Below are 16,839 nucleotides of genomic sequence, written 5' to 3' on the forward strand. Positions count from 1 at the left end.
GGTAAAAATACTAAAAAAACCAAAACAAATAGAAAATCATCAACTCTACTTGAAAGCACCAAGCCAATGAAAAATTAATGGAACTAACCATCTAGTAAATGAATTAATAATAATAACTTGGAATAAAAAATCTACTTTCCTGTAGTTTCAAGTTCAGTTTTTTTTGGTTGCTAATGAAAAATCAATGGAACTATTAAAATAGCCATTCAATATTTAATTTTCATTGGTTAAAGAGTTGAACTGCCAGCTCTCCGGACCCTGGTTAGATGCATGTATGGCAGCAAGGATGGACATAAAGAAATGGATAGATAGCAATGTTTTATGAGCTTGTGGGCGTGATGTATGGGCATGGGAAGCAAATCTCGAAAGGGAATCAAGGCAGAAAATTGGCCTCTCTTTGCCCACAGACCACACCATTCCCCCTCTGCTCAAGATATGGTAAGAGCCACATGATTTCACATTAGGGAGAAAAAGGCACCTCTGCTGACATCACCTGAATCTCTCGGGGGATTTTGATGGGTCCCACTGCCACCCCTCTATTCATTTTCTCTCTCCATGTATTTTGCTTTCCTCCAAAACTTCCTCCCTATTCTCCCCTTCCCCTCCATCGTTCTTATTTATATGGTGCTCTACTCCCACCATGTGTGGTCAGTGTAGTGGTCTGGGTCATATAGGTAAAACCCGCCTCCCCCATCTCCTCCTCCGCTTTAACCTTTCCCATGAAGATTTTATTCTTTTATTTTATCAGGTCTTTGTGTTTTTCTTTTATGCATTGCTTGCCCTATAATTCAATCCTGAAATCAACTTGGAAAATTTGCAAGATTTGAAAAGATATCTGGTCGGATTTTGCTTTGTGGGGTGCGTGGAATTTGTTGTCAAGGTCTCATTTTTTTACTACAAAATACGCCTCTCCTCTTCTACTCTCCTCCTTCCATTATAGAGACAACACCACAAAAGCCAACCCAACCCAACCCAACAAAAACAAAACAATACATAGCATAACCAAAACCAAAAACAAGAATCTTCTTCTGTATTATTGCGCTCTATATTGAGGTGATATTGGATCTGGAGTTTGATGCAATGGCAATAACAGGGGATTCACTCTCCCAGTTTCATGTTTTAGCTGTTGATGACAGCTTAATAGATAGAAAGCTGATTGAGAGGCTTCTCAAGACATCATCCTATCAAGGTACTGAATTTACTTTCTCTGGTTAAAAAGGTTAAAAAAGGAATGGTTTTTACGACATGAGATATGGTTTTTCTTGCTGGGTTCTGATTCTTTTGTCATGACAGTTACTACAGTTGATTCTGGTAGCAAAGCCTTGAAATTTCTGGGATTACAAGAAGATGAACAAAGCAACCCAGACACACCTTATGTTTCTCCTAACAATCATCAGGTAAAGTTTCTTTCCCTGCCTTCCCCCCCCCCCCCCCACCCCCCTCAATGTAAGAGATTCCTCTTCTTTCTTGATAATTTTTCATCTTTTCTGATTTTATTCTTTGTTTTTTGGTGCTTTTGCAGGAAATGGAAGTGAATCTTATTATTACAGATTACTGTATGCCTGGCATGACAGGCTATGATTTGCTCAAGAAAGTAAAGGTATAAGCTTTTTTCATTTCCATTCTCATGTCTTCATTTTGAGTAATCATATATTCCCTTCTTTTTCCTCAATCCCCTTAAGATCCATTTCTATTACTGGCAAAATGGGTTCCTTGAAAATTCTTTCCCAGGTTGAGAAATCTTCAGGGTCTAAATGATGTTAGTTGATTGGTTGTCAACATGTGTTCTATTATTGCCACTTGCTTGAGAATTTCAAAGAAAATCTAATAGGAATATTTTGCCACCTATTTTGTATCCAAACAAATCTAGGTCAAGATATTCAAAGATTTCCTTTGTTTCTGCGTGCTACCTTCTCGTGTCATGTCACCCATCAAAGATTTTAATGCACATTTATTTACCATGAAATCAAACAGTGGTTGTTAAAGAGACTTGTTTTTTGTTTTTATTCCTTTTCCTCTGATCTTGCAGGAATCATCATCTCTCAGAAACATACCTGTAGTGATCATGTCATCTGAAAATGTTCCTTCAAGGATCACCAGGTGAAAGACCAAACCAAGCTAGAATTGGGTTTTTTTTTTGGCCTTTTGTGGAAAAAAATACAAGGAAACTATAATTTGATTTTTTGATGTCATAAAACTGAGTGGTGGGCATAATTTCATCCATTACACAGATGTTTGGAGGAGGGAGCCGAGGAATTTTTCTTGAAGCCAGTAAGACTATCAGATTTGAATAGGCTTAAACCTCACATGATGAAAACTAAGATCAAGAACCAAAAACAAGAAGAGCAAGAAGAGCTTGAAATACCAGCTATTCAGTCAGAAGAGCAGAAACAACCAGTGCAGCAGCCATCATCACAGCCACAGCCTGAGTCACAACCACAACCATCAGCACTACTACTACAGCCCAACAATAACAAGAGGAAGGCTATGGAAGAAGGGCTTTCACCAGATAGAACCAGACCTAGATACAATGGCATCACTACTATGGTCTGATAAATCATGGGGACTTTTCTTTTACAATGTAATTCAGATAATATTCTCTCCCCTTTCTAGACGTTAATGCTGGTTAATACAGGCTCAACAGAAGTGTAGAATAGAGTTGCTTCATCTATACAGTTTTTACATGAAAATATTTCATTCCAATTTTGTCTTTGCTAATTAAGCTATAAGAAAAAAAAAAATTGTAACTTAAATTTGGAGTTGATCCGATGAATGTTATAAATGTTACAGGCTCTTATAATTGTTAAATCCTAATCATCCTTACTTTGAATACTAGTAGTACACAGACTAATTAAGATTATAGAGTTTAAAATTTATAAATAAAATGAAAAAATTACAGTTTATAAAGTGAAATCAATTTGATTGCGGTAAGAATCAACCATTTGTATGGACCATGTAGTTAGATTGTTTCTCAACTTTAAAGAAAAGGGTCATTGTATTTGTTGGCAGAATCCGTATAATGTCATTTTCTGTCATCAATGCATCTTCATGTGACTTGACTCTGAAATCCATGGTGGAACTGATTCTGATTGGCAGTTTAGGCCCATTTTAGTAGCTGAGCCTGAAACATGTGTCTTCCCTTTCTATCTATTCGTCTGTTTCTGTATCCCTCGCTCTAACCATGTTCACATTCAAATATCATCAGAAGAGGATGCTTCTGCGATGGGAGAAGGAAGGTTCTGGTATCACTTCCAGGTTCCTTGACTAGTGTGACGATTTGCCAAGTTCATCAAACCCTGAGCATATTTTCACAGTAAATAAACTCCCACCTGCTAATAGAAGGAAGGGTTCTGGTATCCCATCTTCATGTATTTTTAGCTTTTTTTATGTGCTTTAAAATGACTGTATCTTTGAAAAAAACCCAACACACAGGCCAATACTAGTCAAGAAATTTCAACGATGAACTACAGGGCTAAGTTATAATTATCTTTAATTCTGATTTTAAATAATTATTTTTTGAGCTTCAAATTATTTTTAAAAAAATGTCAAAAATAAATTTTTTTTTAAAAAATAATAAAATATTATTTTAATACAATTCTAAACGAAAAACACTTTGAAAAACATCTACTTTCTATCACACTTTTAAACAAACCTGCAATGTTAGGGAGTGCATTTTAAAAATATATTCACATGAAAAAAGCTTCAGTATATATTGATATAAAAACATTAATATTTTCAAACAAAATATTTTTAAAAATATCTCAATACAATACCAAGCACACAAAAGACACAAGAAGAGGACAGTCCAATCTGCACTGTTGTCAAAAAATTATCTGATGCCAAGACAGAGAGAGAAGAATGATATCAAATTTAGAATCTCATTCAAAAATGAAATCCCAATATTACATAATGCAAAGGACCAATCAACAAGAACAACTTTATAATCACACCAAACTGCAAATATATGTTTCTGCAAACACCTAGATTTAGTATAACTTATTACCATGCATTCTCATGGTACTAGAAAACGTACTGTTGCATTATTTTGAACTTTTTTTTCACCCTAAACAATCCTACTGTCAACAGTCATCACTACATACAGAAGTCAGCGAAATTTTACACGCCAATCAATATCTCCAGTGGTTTCTACATCTGAAGCTTCTCCCAAGCTAAATTGCTATTTACAAAACCTGTACTAGGGATGCAGTTGGACCTGCAATAACAAAACTGTGAAAGAAAGAAATGAAAATATAAAGAAAATAAATGCTTTAACAAATTAAATAGGAAAGGCAAAGATGAGACTCTAAGCATGAAGTATCTCCACATATATATCATACCAAACAAATATAGACATGAAGAATGTGCTAACACAAACCATTTCTAGCAGTCTTAGATATATAGAAATATCACCATGAAAGAACTTAATTCCGACGCAGCAGAGGTGAATCGCAGCATAAGCTTTGCTGATAGAAAATTGTACTGATAACCATCTAGTAAACACTAGCAGCACGAGCAACTCAACAAAAAAAATAAAAATAAAATAAAAATAAAAAATCAGCACGAAGAACTCACCATAGAAATTCTAAGGCTACTATTCACTTCCAAAATCATCATAACTCATGCCTTCTGATATGGAGTCCAGCCTTCTATTATCTCCTGTAAAATCAGGGCAACAAATTAGCTTGCTCCTTTCTGATGTAATAAATATTATGAATACCAGGGGGAAAAAAACCTGGATGTTCTCTTTCACGAGAATCTGGGAAGTTATCATTGTCTGCTGCTAGAAAAGGTGATCTTGAATAGTTTTCCAATATTTCTGAACATTGAATACAAACAATTGTAACACTTGTAAATTGGCCAGTCAATGTTCCACACAGAATTACTTGCAACAGAGGACCCAAGTTAAGAGCTGACTCCAATTTAATCAATGACCAACCTGAGTGCTCATAATCGAGTCCTCTAAGAAGTTTGTTGCCTAACTTCTCAGTTGGCCAACAAACAGCTAAAATAGCAATCTTGTGCAAAAGTGCGCCAAAGGGAGAGTTGGGGATTGGAAAATAAAGAGATGAGAGAAGAGGGAGATATAAGGTGGGGCAACAAACCTGAACTCTGGGTAAAATCAGCTGTCAGATCCGAGAGACTGAAAACTTGAGGAATCTGACTTAAAAATCCAAATGAAGAAGTGTCTGCGTCCAGAATAGACTCATTCAAGGCTTGCGAACTGGAGTCTACGCTGCTGAAAGATGCAACAGATGCATCCGCAATAGATGGGCGTGCTTCTAGGACATTGCCATCAGCACCAAACATGTAAGGGGAAGTACCCGAATAACCAGCTTCTGATTTGATCATTCCCCCATTCATTCCTTGCAGCAGACCAATGTTTGAGCTCTGCATTGAAAGCATGTTTGGAGGTGCATCAATTCTATTGGCACGAGCAGATATTTCAACAGCAGCATGCATACTTGAGTGCAATGATGATCCACCATTAGTGTATGCATTTGTCAAACTGGAGCCAATGGGGTGATGCATGCTCTCTGGCTTCAAGGTCGGTCCTGTATGATCTGGACCATAGCATGCTGTATTCTGGTGCACTGACAAAGAAACCAAAACCAGTTGCCATAAAAAGCAGGAATCATACAAGGGATAACAGGTTTGGAGAAAGCATGCTCTACCAAGAAACTACAGAAAAGATTCATAATCAAATTATCCTTGTAAATGCACAATGATATCATTTTGATCAGGACATTCAGATAACATAGTTCAGCAATCAAAACACATGTCAAGAAACCATCTAAACAAAAAGCATACTTAGAGCAAATATCCAAAAATGACTTCCAAAAAATTGAAATTGAAATTCAAAAAAGGAAGGAAACTGTGTTATCTACCACACTATTAAGCAAAACTTTACGAAATAGCACATTCCCCAAATACAGATTGACAGAGAAGGAGATTTTTTAAATCTAATTTCAAGGAAGAAAACAAGGAAACCATCTTTAACATCTTTCCACTATGAAAAAAACTGATACCTCCACAACGTTTCCAACAAGTCCCCTCCCATACCCTACAAATTCATTTGATAGTGGGGCAAATGGCCAGTAGCAAGTCTGATAAAGAGATTTAAATTGCTGGCTACTAGTTATTAATATACAGTAATTACTATTACTTGGAAAATTTCGGAAATAGGTATCATGAACTTTTATATTAATACAAAACACCACAGAAGGCCACCATTTCTCCTCTCCTTTAATCTCTCACTTACAGAACTTTGCTTTCTTTCCAACCAAACAGTTTTTCTGGAGTTATATAATGATTCTGAAATCAAATCATAACAATTACAAAGCGCAACTGCAAAGCAGAGCCCAATTATGCGAAGACTTATGTATCACAATGTTCTTGATGAGTCGATGCCTACAGATCAGACAGTAAAATGCTCATGGGGAAGAAAAGCAGTCTTACATGGTGAGATATGAAATCCATTAGAAGGAGGCATTGGGGCAACTCCGGTTGAATTTAGGTCATGCATCAAGTGAGCCTGCTGCACAAGCAGCTTGTTGAATTCCTCTATTTGTTGCTTTACCTTCAACCTCAAATAATAAGCCCTGAAGAATTCACCATTCTCTTCTTCAAGCTTTTGCCAAACTGGAAAATAAATTTACAAGTTTGAGAATGAAACAAGATCACCTAACTTGAAGTTTCCTGAGCTAAACAATATTAGTTTAGAAGTATGTAACAATGGAAACAAGGGGAAAAGAAAAGGAACCATAATCAACAGGCCTTGCCAGTTCAACTTTTTCAGAAAGAACACTTTCAACCTACTATTTACAAAAAAAAGTTGTAGTTAACTCTATTTAAGTAAGTTTAAGTGAATGCTCCCAAAATATCAATCAACATGGCTAAACTAATATCCGGTCCCAAACTTTTCAACTTATTTATTTTCCAGTCCTTGTGCATTTATTCCATGTGATTGAATACTTAACAGAATTTTAAATTCCATTCAGTAGCTAAAGTTAGAACAATTGAGGAATTCACCGATGCATGTGACACTTCCCATCCAGACAGACAGGCAGACTGATGATGCCTAGTGGTTCCATTCATGAACTGATAGTCGCTTGAAAAATTGCTCCAATAGCATTGTGCTACATACTGTTTTGTCAAATAATCACATAAAGAACAAATAATCTAATGATGCTTAAAAATGGTGGGAAAACTCACAACCAGTTATCCTAACACTACATTGAGCAGCACTTTCAAGGGGTCAAGAAGACAATAAGCAACCCTCAAAAGTGCCACTGTAGGAAATAGTATGCATAGAATCTACTCATTATTAAACTTTCTGTAACACATAAACAAGGAGTTCCAGTATTAATTGTTACCAAGTTCAGTGAAACCAGGCTCAATCTTTGCTTGAGCCAACAACGTTTCCACAACTTCAGTCTGGTTCATGTACAGTTGAAGACACCGCTCTATGAGATTTTGCACCTGGAAAAAAACATCAATAATCCAAAGGAGATTTTTTATGACTGCATTGTTATGTCAAGGTCTAAAAGATTATTAATGATCCCTCAACCCCATGAAAAGAGTTCTGATGCAGAAACCCATTTTTCCCAAAGAAAGATACAGATGAGAGACAATCTCTAATTAACAGCTGTTCATAAAAATATTTTATGGACACACTGGGTATTGTGTGCATAGCAGATATCCAGACTGTCCTATTCTGCGTGGTTATTTACAACTATTTTTTTTCTAAATTAGTTAATGTTGAATGACTAGCACAGAAAAAGTACTACTGAGTCACCAACATAAAAATAAAGCGAAGCTATCACATGCATGGCTCTCTGGACCTGCACACATTTAGCTCAAGATAATGATTTGAACTCCCAAAATCCTATAGACAAGATGCATTCCCTCTGGGTATCATTAACCCTTGCATGGAAAGACAACATAAATGTTGTCTGTTATTTGACCTTTAACTTAAGAACCTGAGATTTAAGCTCATACACAGGTGACTAATGTCAGCTAATACTTCCAAATTTACAGTACATGAAGAAGAATTTCCAATTAGGACCTGGATTTCTATATTAAAATCAAGTTTCCATTTCAGTATTTATCAGGGAAAGGCCTTAGGAAAGAATCAAAATGTGCTGATGGTTATATATAAGGCACTGCTATCTAGCAACGAAGACATGTAATCAGTTCAAAGATTCCTGCATCTATCTCCGCGAAAATCAACTAGAACAATTCCAACACAGGGTCAAGTAGCCTATCAGAGAAAACATTTCGGAACTACATTTGTTATACAAGGTGCTTGAGGAAGCCAAAGGTCAAAACTAATTTTGTCAACAAAAAATAGCATTTTTCAACTATCCTCATTGGCCGCTTACTTGATACAAAATAATTCTACTGCTAAAATTAGTAGAACAAGATAGCACATATCAAAAGTTCATCAACTCTAAAATTCAAAGATCTACAACTTACAACTTGTATGTCTTTTGGTAAGACCCTTCTCACTGGTCCGCTCGACATCTCTTGATATTGGAAATGAAAAGGAGAACAAGCTGAATAACCTTCTATGTGACAATATCCTTCATTAGTCTATTTTATTTTACATGCTATTTCCTTGAGGCTTCAAGAAATATTAGATTTGATGAAAAAGGGTCTAAACTGAAACAAGCATACACAAGAATCAATATTCACGAATTAGTCCTCCAATGTTATCAGATGTTAAACAAAAAACCAAAGATAATTTCCATCAAAATCAGCTATGCCAATAAAGCGAAAAGAAAAGTCAATTAACCATGTAATTTAGCATCAGATTGTCCAGGTGCTCACACTTAAGCAAAGGATTAAGTAGTGGGGATTCGAATAAATACTAGAACTCAGTAAATTATGCAGCCAGGAGCACCCAAAAGCAAAAGGAAAAAGGTAAAAAAAGGTGTTAGCGTGTCAGAAAAATTTTCCATTGCAGAGCATCCAATTACTTAAATAACCAATAACAATTAGAACACGGAGAATAAACCTTAGCAAAATCAAATTACAACTTAGCATTTAAGAAATAGTTGACGATTGAGTTTGAATTCCATTGAATCTAGCACTAATTTTCGTTAATAATATATTAATCCTAAACCACTAAACCCCTAATTACAACAAAACGAAGAATAAAAAAAATCTCCAATCCTTCTCTCACCCAAGTTCATTCCTTTTCAAGCTTAAAAACACCCTTTAACACACAACTTGTCTTTTATCTCACAATTTTGAAACAACCATTAACAATGGAAAAACAGTTCAAACACAAGATTTGTATTCCAATCCATCCAGCTCTAATTCTCCTTAATAATTCAGGTTCATACATAACCTCCCAAGTCCCTAATTACAAAACTAATAATAAAAAAAAACGTTATAAAGCTTAATCCTTTCGCATCAAGTTCAAAGCTTTTCCAAGCCCAAACACCATTCCCCCTCAATTTTCTCGGAAACCAAACACTTCCCCTCCCTTATCTATCAGTTTTCTCATAAACCAAACAGACCCTGTCACAATTCAACAAAATCACAAAAAGAAAAATTTGATCACCACAATTCACCAAAAAAAAAAACCAAAACCCTAGAATCACAACACAACAACAATATCAAAAGAAAAAAACAATTAAAGAAAAGAAAAAAACATTAATTTCGACAAAAAGTAAAAAATAAATGCAGACAGCTAAATAAATATAAGAAAAAATGATAATAATAAACGGATAGAATACAACGTTTGATAATAATAATAATAATAATAATAATTATTATTATTAATCTACCTTAAAAATTGGAAATTTTGTAAGAGAGAAAGAGATAACAAAGAGAGAGGGAGAGGTTTTTTATGGATCGATAATGGTGTCTGCTTTTTTTTTAATCTGGTAATGAAGAGGAATGTTTTTATTTTTATGGGTGGGAAGAAGCATGGAATCATGCCACGTGGATAATCGAGGGAGTTGTGGGGACAAATGAAGAGATCAGGTGGTGGTGATTGATTGGGACTCTCTAGTTTTTGTTGGTGTACTGCATGGTCAAATGTTGGTCAACTTTTGGATTTTTCTTTTACCAAATTTGCTGTTCTTTCTTTTATAATGTGAATTTAAATTTGGAGGGAGAAAATAATTAATTAATAAATTGGTATTGATTATAGATAATTCAATTTGAGGTATCTAATTTATTAATTCCTTCAAAATTTAGTCTTCCTTTAAGAATTTATTTAAAAGTCCAAGTTAATTATTATTATCATTATTTTTAATAATAAAGGGTCATTTTAATCTCCTTTTATGTTAATTTAAACTAAGTTAGTTCTTCAGTTAATTTTAAAGACTTGTCTTTTATATCAATTTAACATATTTAAAAAAAAAAATTAATAATTTTTTTTGTAAATATCAATCTCTTACTTGAAATTCATAAAGACAAAAGAAGTAAGCATGTCTCTTTAAATATAACATTGTTATTCTAATTATTATTATTATTATTATATTTTGTTGGAAAGAAAATATACATTTATTATTGGAGGAGAATGTGGTGATCAATTTATTGGATTTTTTTTTATTGAAATGATTATAAAATGACCCAAACTAGACTGAATTTATAAATATTTGAGTTCATTGAGAGTAAATAATAATAATAATAAAATAGGTGTAAAAGGAAGTCGTTATATATGATGATTGGTTGAGTTTTGGTGAAGGACTGAAAGTATTGTACTTTATAAGTTGACCCTTTGGAATTTCTAAACCTGTTACTTAGGGTGATGATGAACATGAATGACAATGATAGATTGTCCACCGTAATTGAAAACAACTCAGCTAATGCATAAATACAAAAGAAAATCCCCAAATTTTCTTATTCTATTTTATTTTAAATTTGAATTTAATGGAAATATGTTAAAAAAAATTATATAAATATAATAATTATAGTATGATAATAATAATAAAGTTCTTAGCGTATAAAACCTCGAATGAGAATACTTTAATTCTCTCAGTAAACAGTAAAGATAAATAAAAACATCTAAAAAACTTCAGAAAATAAAATTAAAAAAAAAAAGTGTTAGAGAGTGTGGTAATTCATACTTTCAAGTGCATTCTAAGAATATGTTTCATTTTAAAAAATATTAAATTATTGTTTTTTAGTGTTTTCCAATATTTTTTGTTAAAAAATAAAATAAAAATACCATATTTTGTGACCATAAATAAAATATCCATGGTTATTTGGGGGTGGCTCAATGATTGGACTACATAATTGGATAATGCCTCAAATCCCCTTAAATTCCAGTCATACAAAAACTGGCTTTGCAAAGTGAGGGCTCTGTACAGCTAAGAAAACAACTAGGCAGTCCAATTGGCAAAGAAACAAAATCAATCAATGGTTGTGTGAAGGTGGAGTTTCCCCGAAGCACCTTCAGCAGGACAAAATGCTTGGCATTTTCCATTTTTGGGACAGATATGTGGCTGAAATCTTTGCTTGTCTCCTTCGTATTGCCTATTTGCCTGTTAAGTCAAAATCATCAATGCTTGCTGGCCTCACTCACCGATCATGCATCTTTAAACGTTTCACTCATTCAAGCCTCAAAATCTTTTACTGGCTGCCATAATGCATCCCAAGAAAGGTGCATTTCAAAAAATGAACATGGTGGGGTTAATCTTCAAGGTCAGTCTTCGAGCAAGATGCTAATTGCCTCGCCCTTTGTTATTGAGCAAAACAAACACCATCTTGTAGTTTTGATCTGTTTCTATTTGAGTTAATTGCATATACCATGGATAGAATTGGATAGAAGAAATCACACAAGCAGCAGCTGGAAAGCTGCTCTACCAACTTTTATTGTTTTGAATGCATACAGTAGAATTGTTGACACGAACAACACAACACCATCCAATATTTCAACACCCCAGGTAACAAATAATTATGCTATAAAGTTAAAAAAATTCAAATAATTGCGCATTATTTGCCTGTTACAGGTAAAAAGTCAGGGGGAGGCTGGCGTACAATTTGGGGTTAAATTTGGAGACGCTCAAACATCTATAATGGTCCAGTTCTTATTGCATGGTCTAAATCAGCAATCAGATCATTGACATCCTCTATCCCCACTGAGATACGAATAAGATCTTCAGTGAGACCTCTGGCTTCTCGTACTGCAGCTGGTATACTTGCATGGGACATGAAGCAGGGCATGCTTATAAGGGATTTTACACTCCCTACAATAGACAATTACATAGTAAGGAAGGAGCATGCAACCAAGTGTGAGCTAAAAAACATCGGTTCTCAAAACATTCACAATGATCACATTTCAATTTGATCAGACAGGATTTGCAACATGACAATCCACATTTATATACTGTTAACAGATTGGATTTTAAAATTGGAGGCTACGCAACACGAGGCAAACATTAAATCTGCAAGCCTCTTGCTGCAAGCATATATTGGAGCAAATGAATGCCCTCTCATGGAACTTTCAAGATTCACAACCTTAGCTTTTAAGAAATATGAGATGCATAGGTTATGGTGATATTGAATATCAACTGAATCTGTCTTATGAGGTGTGGAAACCATAACATAAAACTAGTACTCCCATGACCTAAGATTTCAATACACATGAGGAATAATCTGTTTCCAAAATCCCACTGGTGGTTTTTTTTTTTTTTCGAGCTTCATTATCTCTGGTTGCATATTCATTGGACATGCATTCAAATTCTAACATGCAAAGACAATAGTGGTCTGTATCTCCAACATCATCTTTCACCATGCAGATATCTCAGGGGTTTTATCAATTGGATTTTAAATTACCCCCAAAAATATTTTCAAGTCATGAGAAGCTTTGAGTAGGAAGAATGATTACCAAAACTGACAGTTATGCTGAAATACTTGGTAGTCTCAACAACATGCTTCGAGAGAGCCAGTGATCCTGTGAGAAAGCTAAGCACTGATCCTGCACCCTTTGCCTGCAAGAGATTTTAATAAAAGGGCTTTCTTACATAAAAGGTTTCACGCTGCAAGAACACAGTTAGTATCGAAGCTAAGTCTAACATCAGGCACACCTGAGAATAGTGCAAATCACGTCCAGGATGACCAGGAAGACCTGCATAATTTACTTTCTTCACCCGTGGATGTGCTGCAAGGAACTCGGCAATTTTCTGTGCATTCTCCTGCCAAAAGGCAAAGATCCTACTAAGTGGGTTGTTACAGATAGGTCATCAGAATATTCACAAGAAACTATTTGGTCAAGTTTGACCTCAGCTTTTCCACCCATCGGATTGTACAATATACAATAAATATGAGTGAATTCAAATTAGCACCTGCTGTTTCTCAACTCGTAAGGCCATGGTTTTGATGCCTCGTAAGCAAATCCAACAGTCAAATGGTGCTAACCCAGAGCCTTCTGCATTTTGGAGGAAATACAGATCTCTTGCCAAGCTGGTAATGCAGGAAAGACTTCAGAAATAAATAAATTATAAATGTTTAAAAGAAATGAAGTCTACATAGGTAGTCACTGCAGATATTTATACTGGCTAAGGGAGAATAATGACCTCAAGTATTTATACTAAGTTTGCCAACTTAAAGCATGAGCATGTGTGTGTCATGCAGAACAGTTCCAATACAGAATTTAGAATACAGCAACTATATCCTCTCAAGTGAAAAAGAAAACAACAACTTCATCATATGGAACTCCATCAGCTTGACAGAAAAAACTGTTTGCAAACACAATAAATTGCTAGGCATTAAAAGTATGGTATGGAAACAGGTTTTCTCCAATCACAAGATCAATGTTAACAAAGAAGCACAAGACCACAAGTGATAGGGCACTTCAACTCTATATCATAAATGGCTATAAAAGGGCAAGTGAAATACGCCAAACAATACACATAATGCGGTAGAATTGTATTTAGCCAATGGGTTTCTTTATACTCAAGCAGTTTGTAACCCTGATTGAAAAGACAGATAAGAGCTCTGAAGAGAGCAAACTTTCTAAACTTAAAGATAGCAAAGGAAACAAAAGACATCCCTTACAAATGCACTAAGAAATACATAAGTTAGAGCCATAACCTTTCCCCTTTTACCACAAGCACACCTGCCATGACATCACTATGTCCAGCTATAAATTTAGTCACTGAGTGCATCACAATGTCTGCAAGCAACATGAATAATTCAAAACTAAGCACTAGGCAGAACTGCAGTTCCTAATTGTTACAACCACAATGCATCGGCCATACCTGCTCCAAGTTCCAGCGGTTGTGATAATACAGGAGACAAAATACTATTATCTACCAAGACAAGAGCACCATGTGCATGAGCCATCTCTGCAATTTTCTGAAACCTTGACAAGATCGGCAAACCATTGTAAATAAAAATAAACAATAAAAATACAAGAACAATTGATGGCTATTCAGAACAGACAACCAAAAAGACAGGGAGAATAGTTATGAACAATATATCCCTGCATCGCGGGTTACTATTGGTCAGCCATTTTTATAAACCAACCATAACTTTTTTTTTGCACAGTATCAAGCAGGATAACCAGAATGCATTTATTCACATATGCATAATATAAATAATATAGAAAAATCAATAGCAAACACTTCTGTATAGCCTAACTTCCAAACGGTCAAATTAGGATATTCTACCACAATAACAATAAACCTGAATGCTTATTAACAAACAAATTTCCTAACTTCGAAAAAGTGTGACTCTTACACGAATATCAGAAATTTGTTGACGAGGGTTAGTTGGGCTCTCTAGCCACACGAGCTTTGTTTGGGGACCAATTGCAGATGCAACTTCATGTAGATCACTTGTATTTACCCGTCTGCGCATTGCTAAGCATAAGTATCTCATATTTTCAGTTACAACAGGATCATGATATACAAAAAAAAAAAAAAAAAAAAAAAAAAAAGAAACCAGACTAACTTAACCACAATTCCGGCCTTCGGAGTTACTTGTGACAACAATCGGTCAGAACCACCATAAATGTCATCTCCAGCAACAATTTCCTGGCCTAAGATGGCATTGAAGAAAGTTAACATGAAATATTCCACAAATTCAAGATTAACTATTTCTGGCCATATTATGAACAAAGTAGACATTCTACAAATACAAATTTGCACAAACATGTGCTGAGTATGGAACTCATAACCTCAAACCTATGTAATTACAGTTGCCAAATGTTTAGAGCCTATTACAATCTCCGGACCATAATGGACTGGGATATTTTGAGACATAGCTAATAATGTGGTATGGTAGATTAAAAAAACAGATTGTGGGTGCAAACAAGAGACAAAAAATAGAGTGAAAAGCACCTGTTCCAACAAGATGAGTGACAGCAGCCAAAGCAGCCATTCCACTTGTGAAGCATAATGCCCGATCTCCTTTATCTAGCTTCGCCAGGAGGCTAAAAAAAAAGAATAAAAACAGAAATAAGCTTAGAAGGAAGAAGATGCAAGGAGAAATGACCAAGGCTATCCTTCTAATACTTGTGAAAACTGCTTCATCAGCATTATACACACCAACAAAAAAAAAAAAATACCTTTCTAAGGCATCCCTTGTAGGATTTCCACTTCTAGTATAATCATATTGACCATTCTCTGTCGCTGATGACTGCAATACAAGGCATAAAAAAAACACTCATTAAAGCCCCCAAAATGAAATGATGCTAAGCAAGTGTTATGCCATACGAATAAGGAAATAGCACATTAAAAAGGGAACTAAGTCCATGTCAAAAGCATATCAACTTCCACAAGCTTCTTAGACTAATGTCCATGACTCTCTATTCCTATTCTCATCACATGCAATCCAAACTTGTTACTTTCTTGCCCCAACTTCGTTATGAACATGACATGACAAATACATCAAAACTTCACCAACATTACACATACACTTTTCACCTCCCTCATCATCTGTAACACACAACACATAAAGTTGCTTCCCTTTCAACAATACCTGCTTAAATGTAGCTGTTTGGTAAAGTGGTGTACTCATTGCACCATAAGGATCGAACTTGTTCTCAAAATTCATCAATATTGTCGAAACACTAGGTTCCTTAATCTCAATTTCTGTAAAAAGATGCAAACTTTACATTAAAAACTGCAAACACAATAAGCTCATAAATTCAAATAACAACAAAAACAAAACAAACACATACCATTTAAACACTCTGCTACACCATCAACCAAAGCTGAAGTTCTCACATCCATATCTTTATCTTTCAAGCAATTCACTTCAAATTTCTTTACTATAATCAAATTCTTCCCCCTTAAACTGCAGTCCTTTTTAACCCAAAAACTTGTAGGCAAAAACCCACTTCCCAAACCCTGCGAAATCATTACACCCAAAAAATAAGAATCACTAGCTCATTGAGTCCATAAACAAAACACCCCCACGCACAAAAAAGAAAAAATAAATCTTTCTCACCCGGTTGTTACTGACTTCAGTATAGAGAGAGCTGAAATAGGGTTTGAGAGAGAGCGAAGATGTCATTATAAGACTGAAATTTAGGGTTTTGGACTGGTTTTGAGGAGGACAAACACTGGCGCCACTGAAAGGAGCTAAAATGGGAACATTTATATAGAGGAAAGAGGGGTCTCAAGAATAGTGGTAGACCCTGTTTGGCGGCTACGAGCAAAATAAAACAGCCGTCAGATCACAATAATAATAATAATAAAAAAATATGTACAAGATATAATTTATAAGATGGATTGGCAATTATGGATATACAAGATAGGTCAGCTCGTGTAAGGTCATGGCCCGTGTAAAACCTTTTTTTAATAGAAAAGAAGAAATTTTTTTTATTTTGATTCGAGAAAACTTGATTTTTTAAAAAGCATATTTTATGAGTTA

At 35.0% G+C, this 16,839-nt stretch overlaps 3 protein-coding genes across 6 annotated transcripts; 1 reads left to right on the forward strand and 2 right to left on the reverse strand.

Moving 5' to 3' along the window:
* Positions 1 to 566: 566 nt before the first annotated feature.
* On the forward strand, positions 567 to 2,808 carry LOC7464108 (two-component response regulator ARR8). The gene is made up of 5 exons (XM_002322589.4): positions 567 to 1,189; positions 1,294 to 1,397; positions 1,523 to 1,600; positions 2,030 to 2,100; positions 2,232 to 2,808. The coding sequence occupies exons 1-5, from the start codon at positions 1,081 to 1,083 to the stop codon at positions 2,551 to 2,553; spliced, it is 684 nt and encodes a 227-aa protein (XP_002322625.1). The 5' UTR covers positions 567 to 1,080; the 3' UTR covers positions 2,554 to 2,808.
* A 1,051-nt stretch (positions 2,809 to 3,859) lies between these two features.
* LOC7458928 (uncharacterized) lies at positions 3,860 to 9,937 on the reverse strand. Of its 4 annotated transcripts, none has more exons than XM_052447989.1 (8): positions 9,795 to 9,937; positions 8,476 to 8,661; positions 7,374 to 7,479; positions 6,457 to 6,639; positions 5,103 to 5,591; positions 4,733 to 4,816; positions 4,573 to 4,656; positions 3,860 to 4,213 (listed from the first exon to the last, which is right to left on the reverse strand). In XM_052447989.1, the coding sequence occupies exons 2-7, from the start codon at positions 8,521 to 8,523 to the stop codon at positions 4,592 to 4,594; spliced, it is 975 nt and encodes a 324-aa protein (XP_052303949.1). In that variant the 5' UTR covers positions 8,524 to 8,661; positions 9,795 to 9,937; the 3' UTR covers positions 3,860 to 4,213; positions 4,573 to 4,591. The 4 variants fall into 4 exon arrangements, with proteins under 4 accessions (XP_052303949.1, XP_052303950.1, XP_052303951.1 ...); XM_052447990.1 differs by having other exon boundaries at positions 3,860 to 4,227; XM_052447991.1 differs by lacking the exon at positions 9,795 to 9,937 and adding an exon at positions 8,795 to 9,743.
* A 1,854-nt stretch (positions 9,938 to 11,791) lies between these two features.
* Positions 11,792 to 16,615, reverse strand: LOC18106110 (cystathionine beta-lyase, chloroplastic). The gene is made up of 13 exons (XM_006373648.3): positions 16,414 to 16,615; positions 16,145 to 16,313; positions 15,943 to 16,055; positions 15,530 to 15,600; positions 15,303 to 15,394; positions 14,914 to 15,001; positions 14,701 to 14,812; positions 14,220 to 14,316; positions 14,053 to 14,134; positions 13,305 to 13,422; positions 13,047 to 13,154; positions 12,848 to 12,950; positions 11,792 to 12,206 (listed from the first exon to the last, which is right to left on the reverse strand). Exons 1-13 carry the CDS (start codon positions 16,477 to 16,479, stop codon positions 12,031 to 12,033), a joined length of 1,395 nt encoding a protein of 464 aa, XP_006373710.2. The 5' UTR covers positions 16,480 to 16,615; the 3' UTR covers positions 11,792 to 12,030.
* Positions 16,616 to 16,839: the final 224 nt, after the last annotated feature.

Source organism: Populus trichocarpa, chromosome 16, assembly GCF_000002775.5.
Source record: "Populus trichocarpa isolate Nisqually-1 chromosome 16, P.trichocarpa_v4.1, whole genome shotgun sequence".
Classification (NCBI taxonomy): Eukaryota; Viridiplantae; Streptophyta; class Magnoliopsida; order Malpighiales; family Salicaceae; genus Populus; species Populus trichocarpa.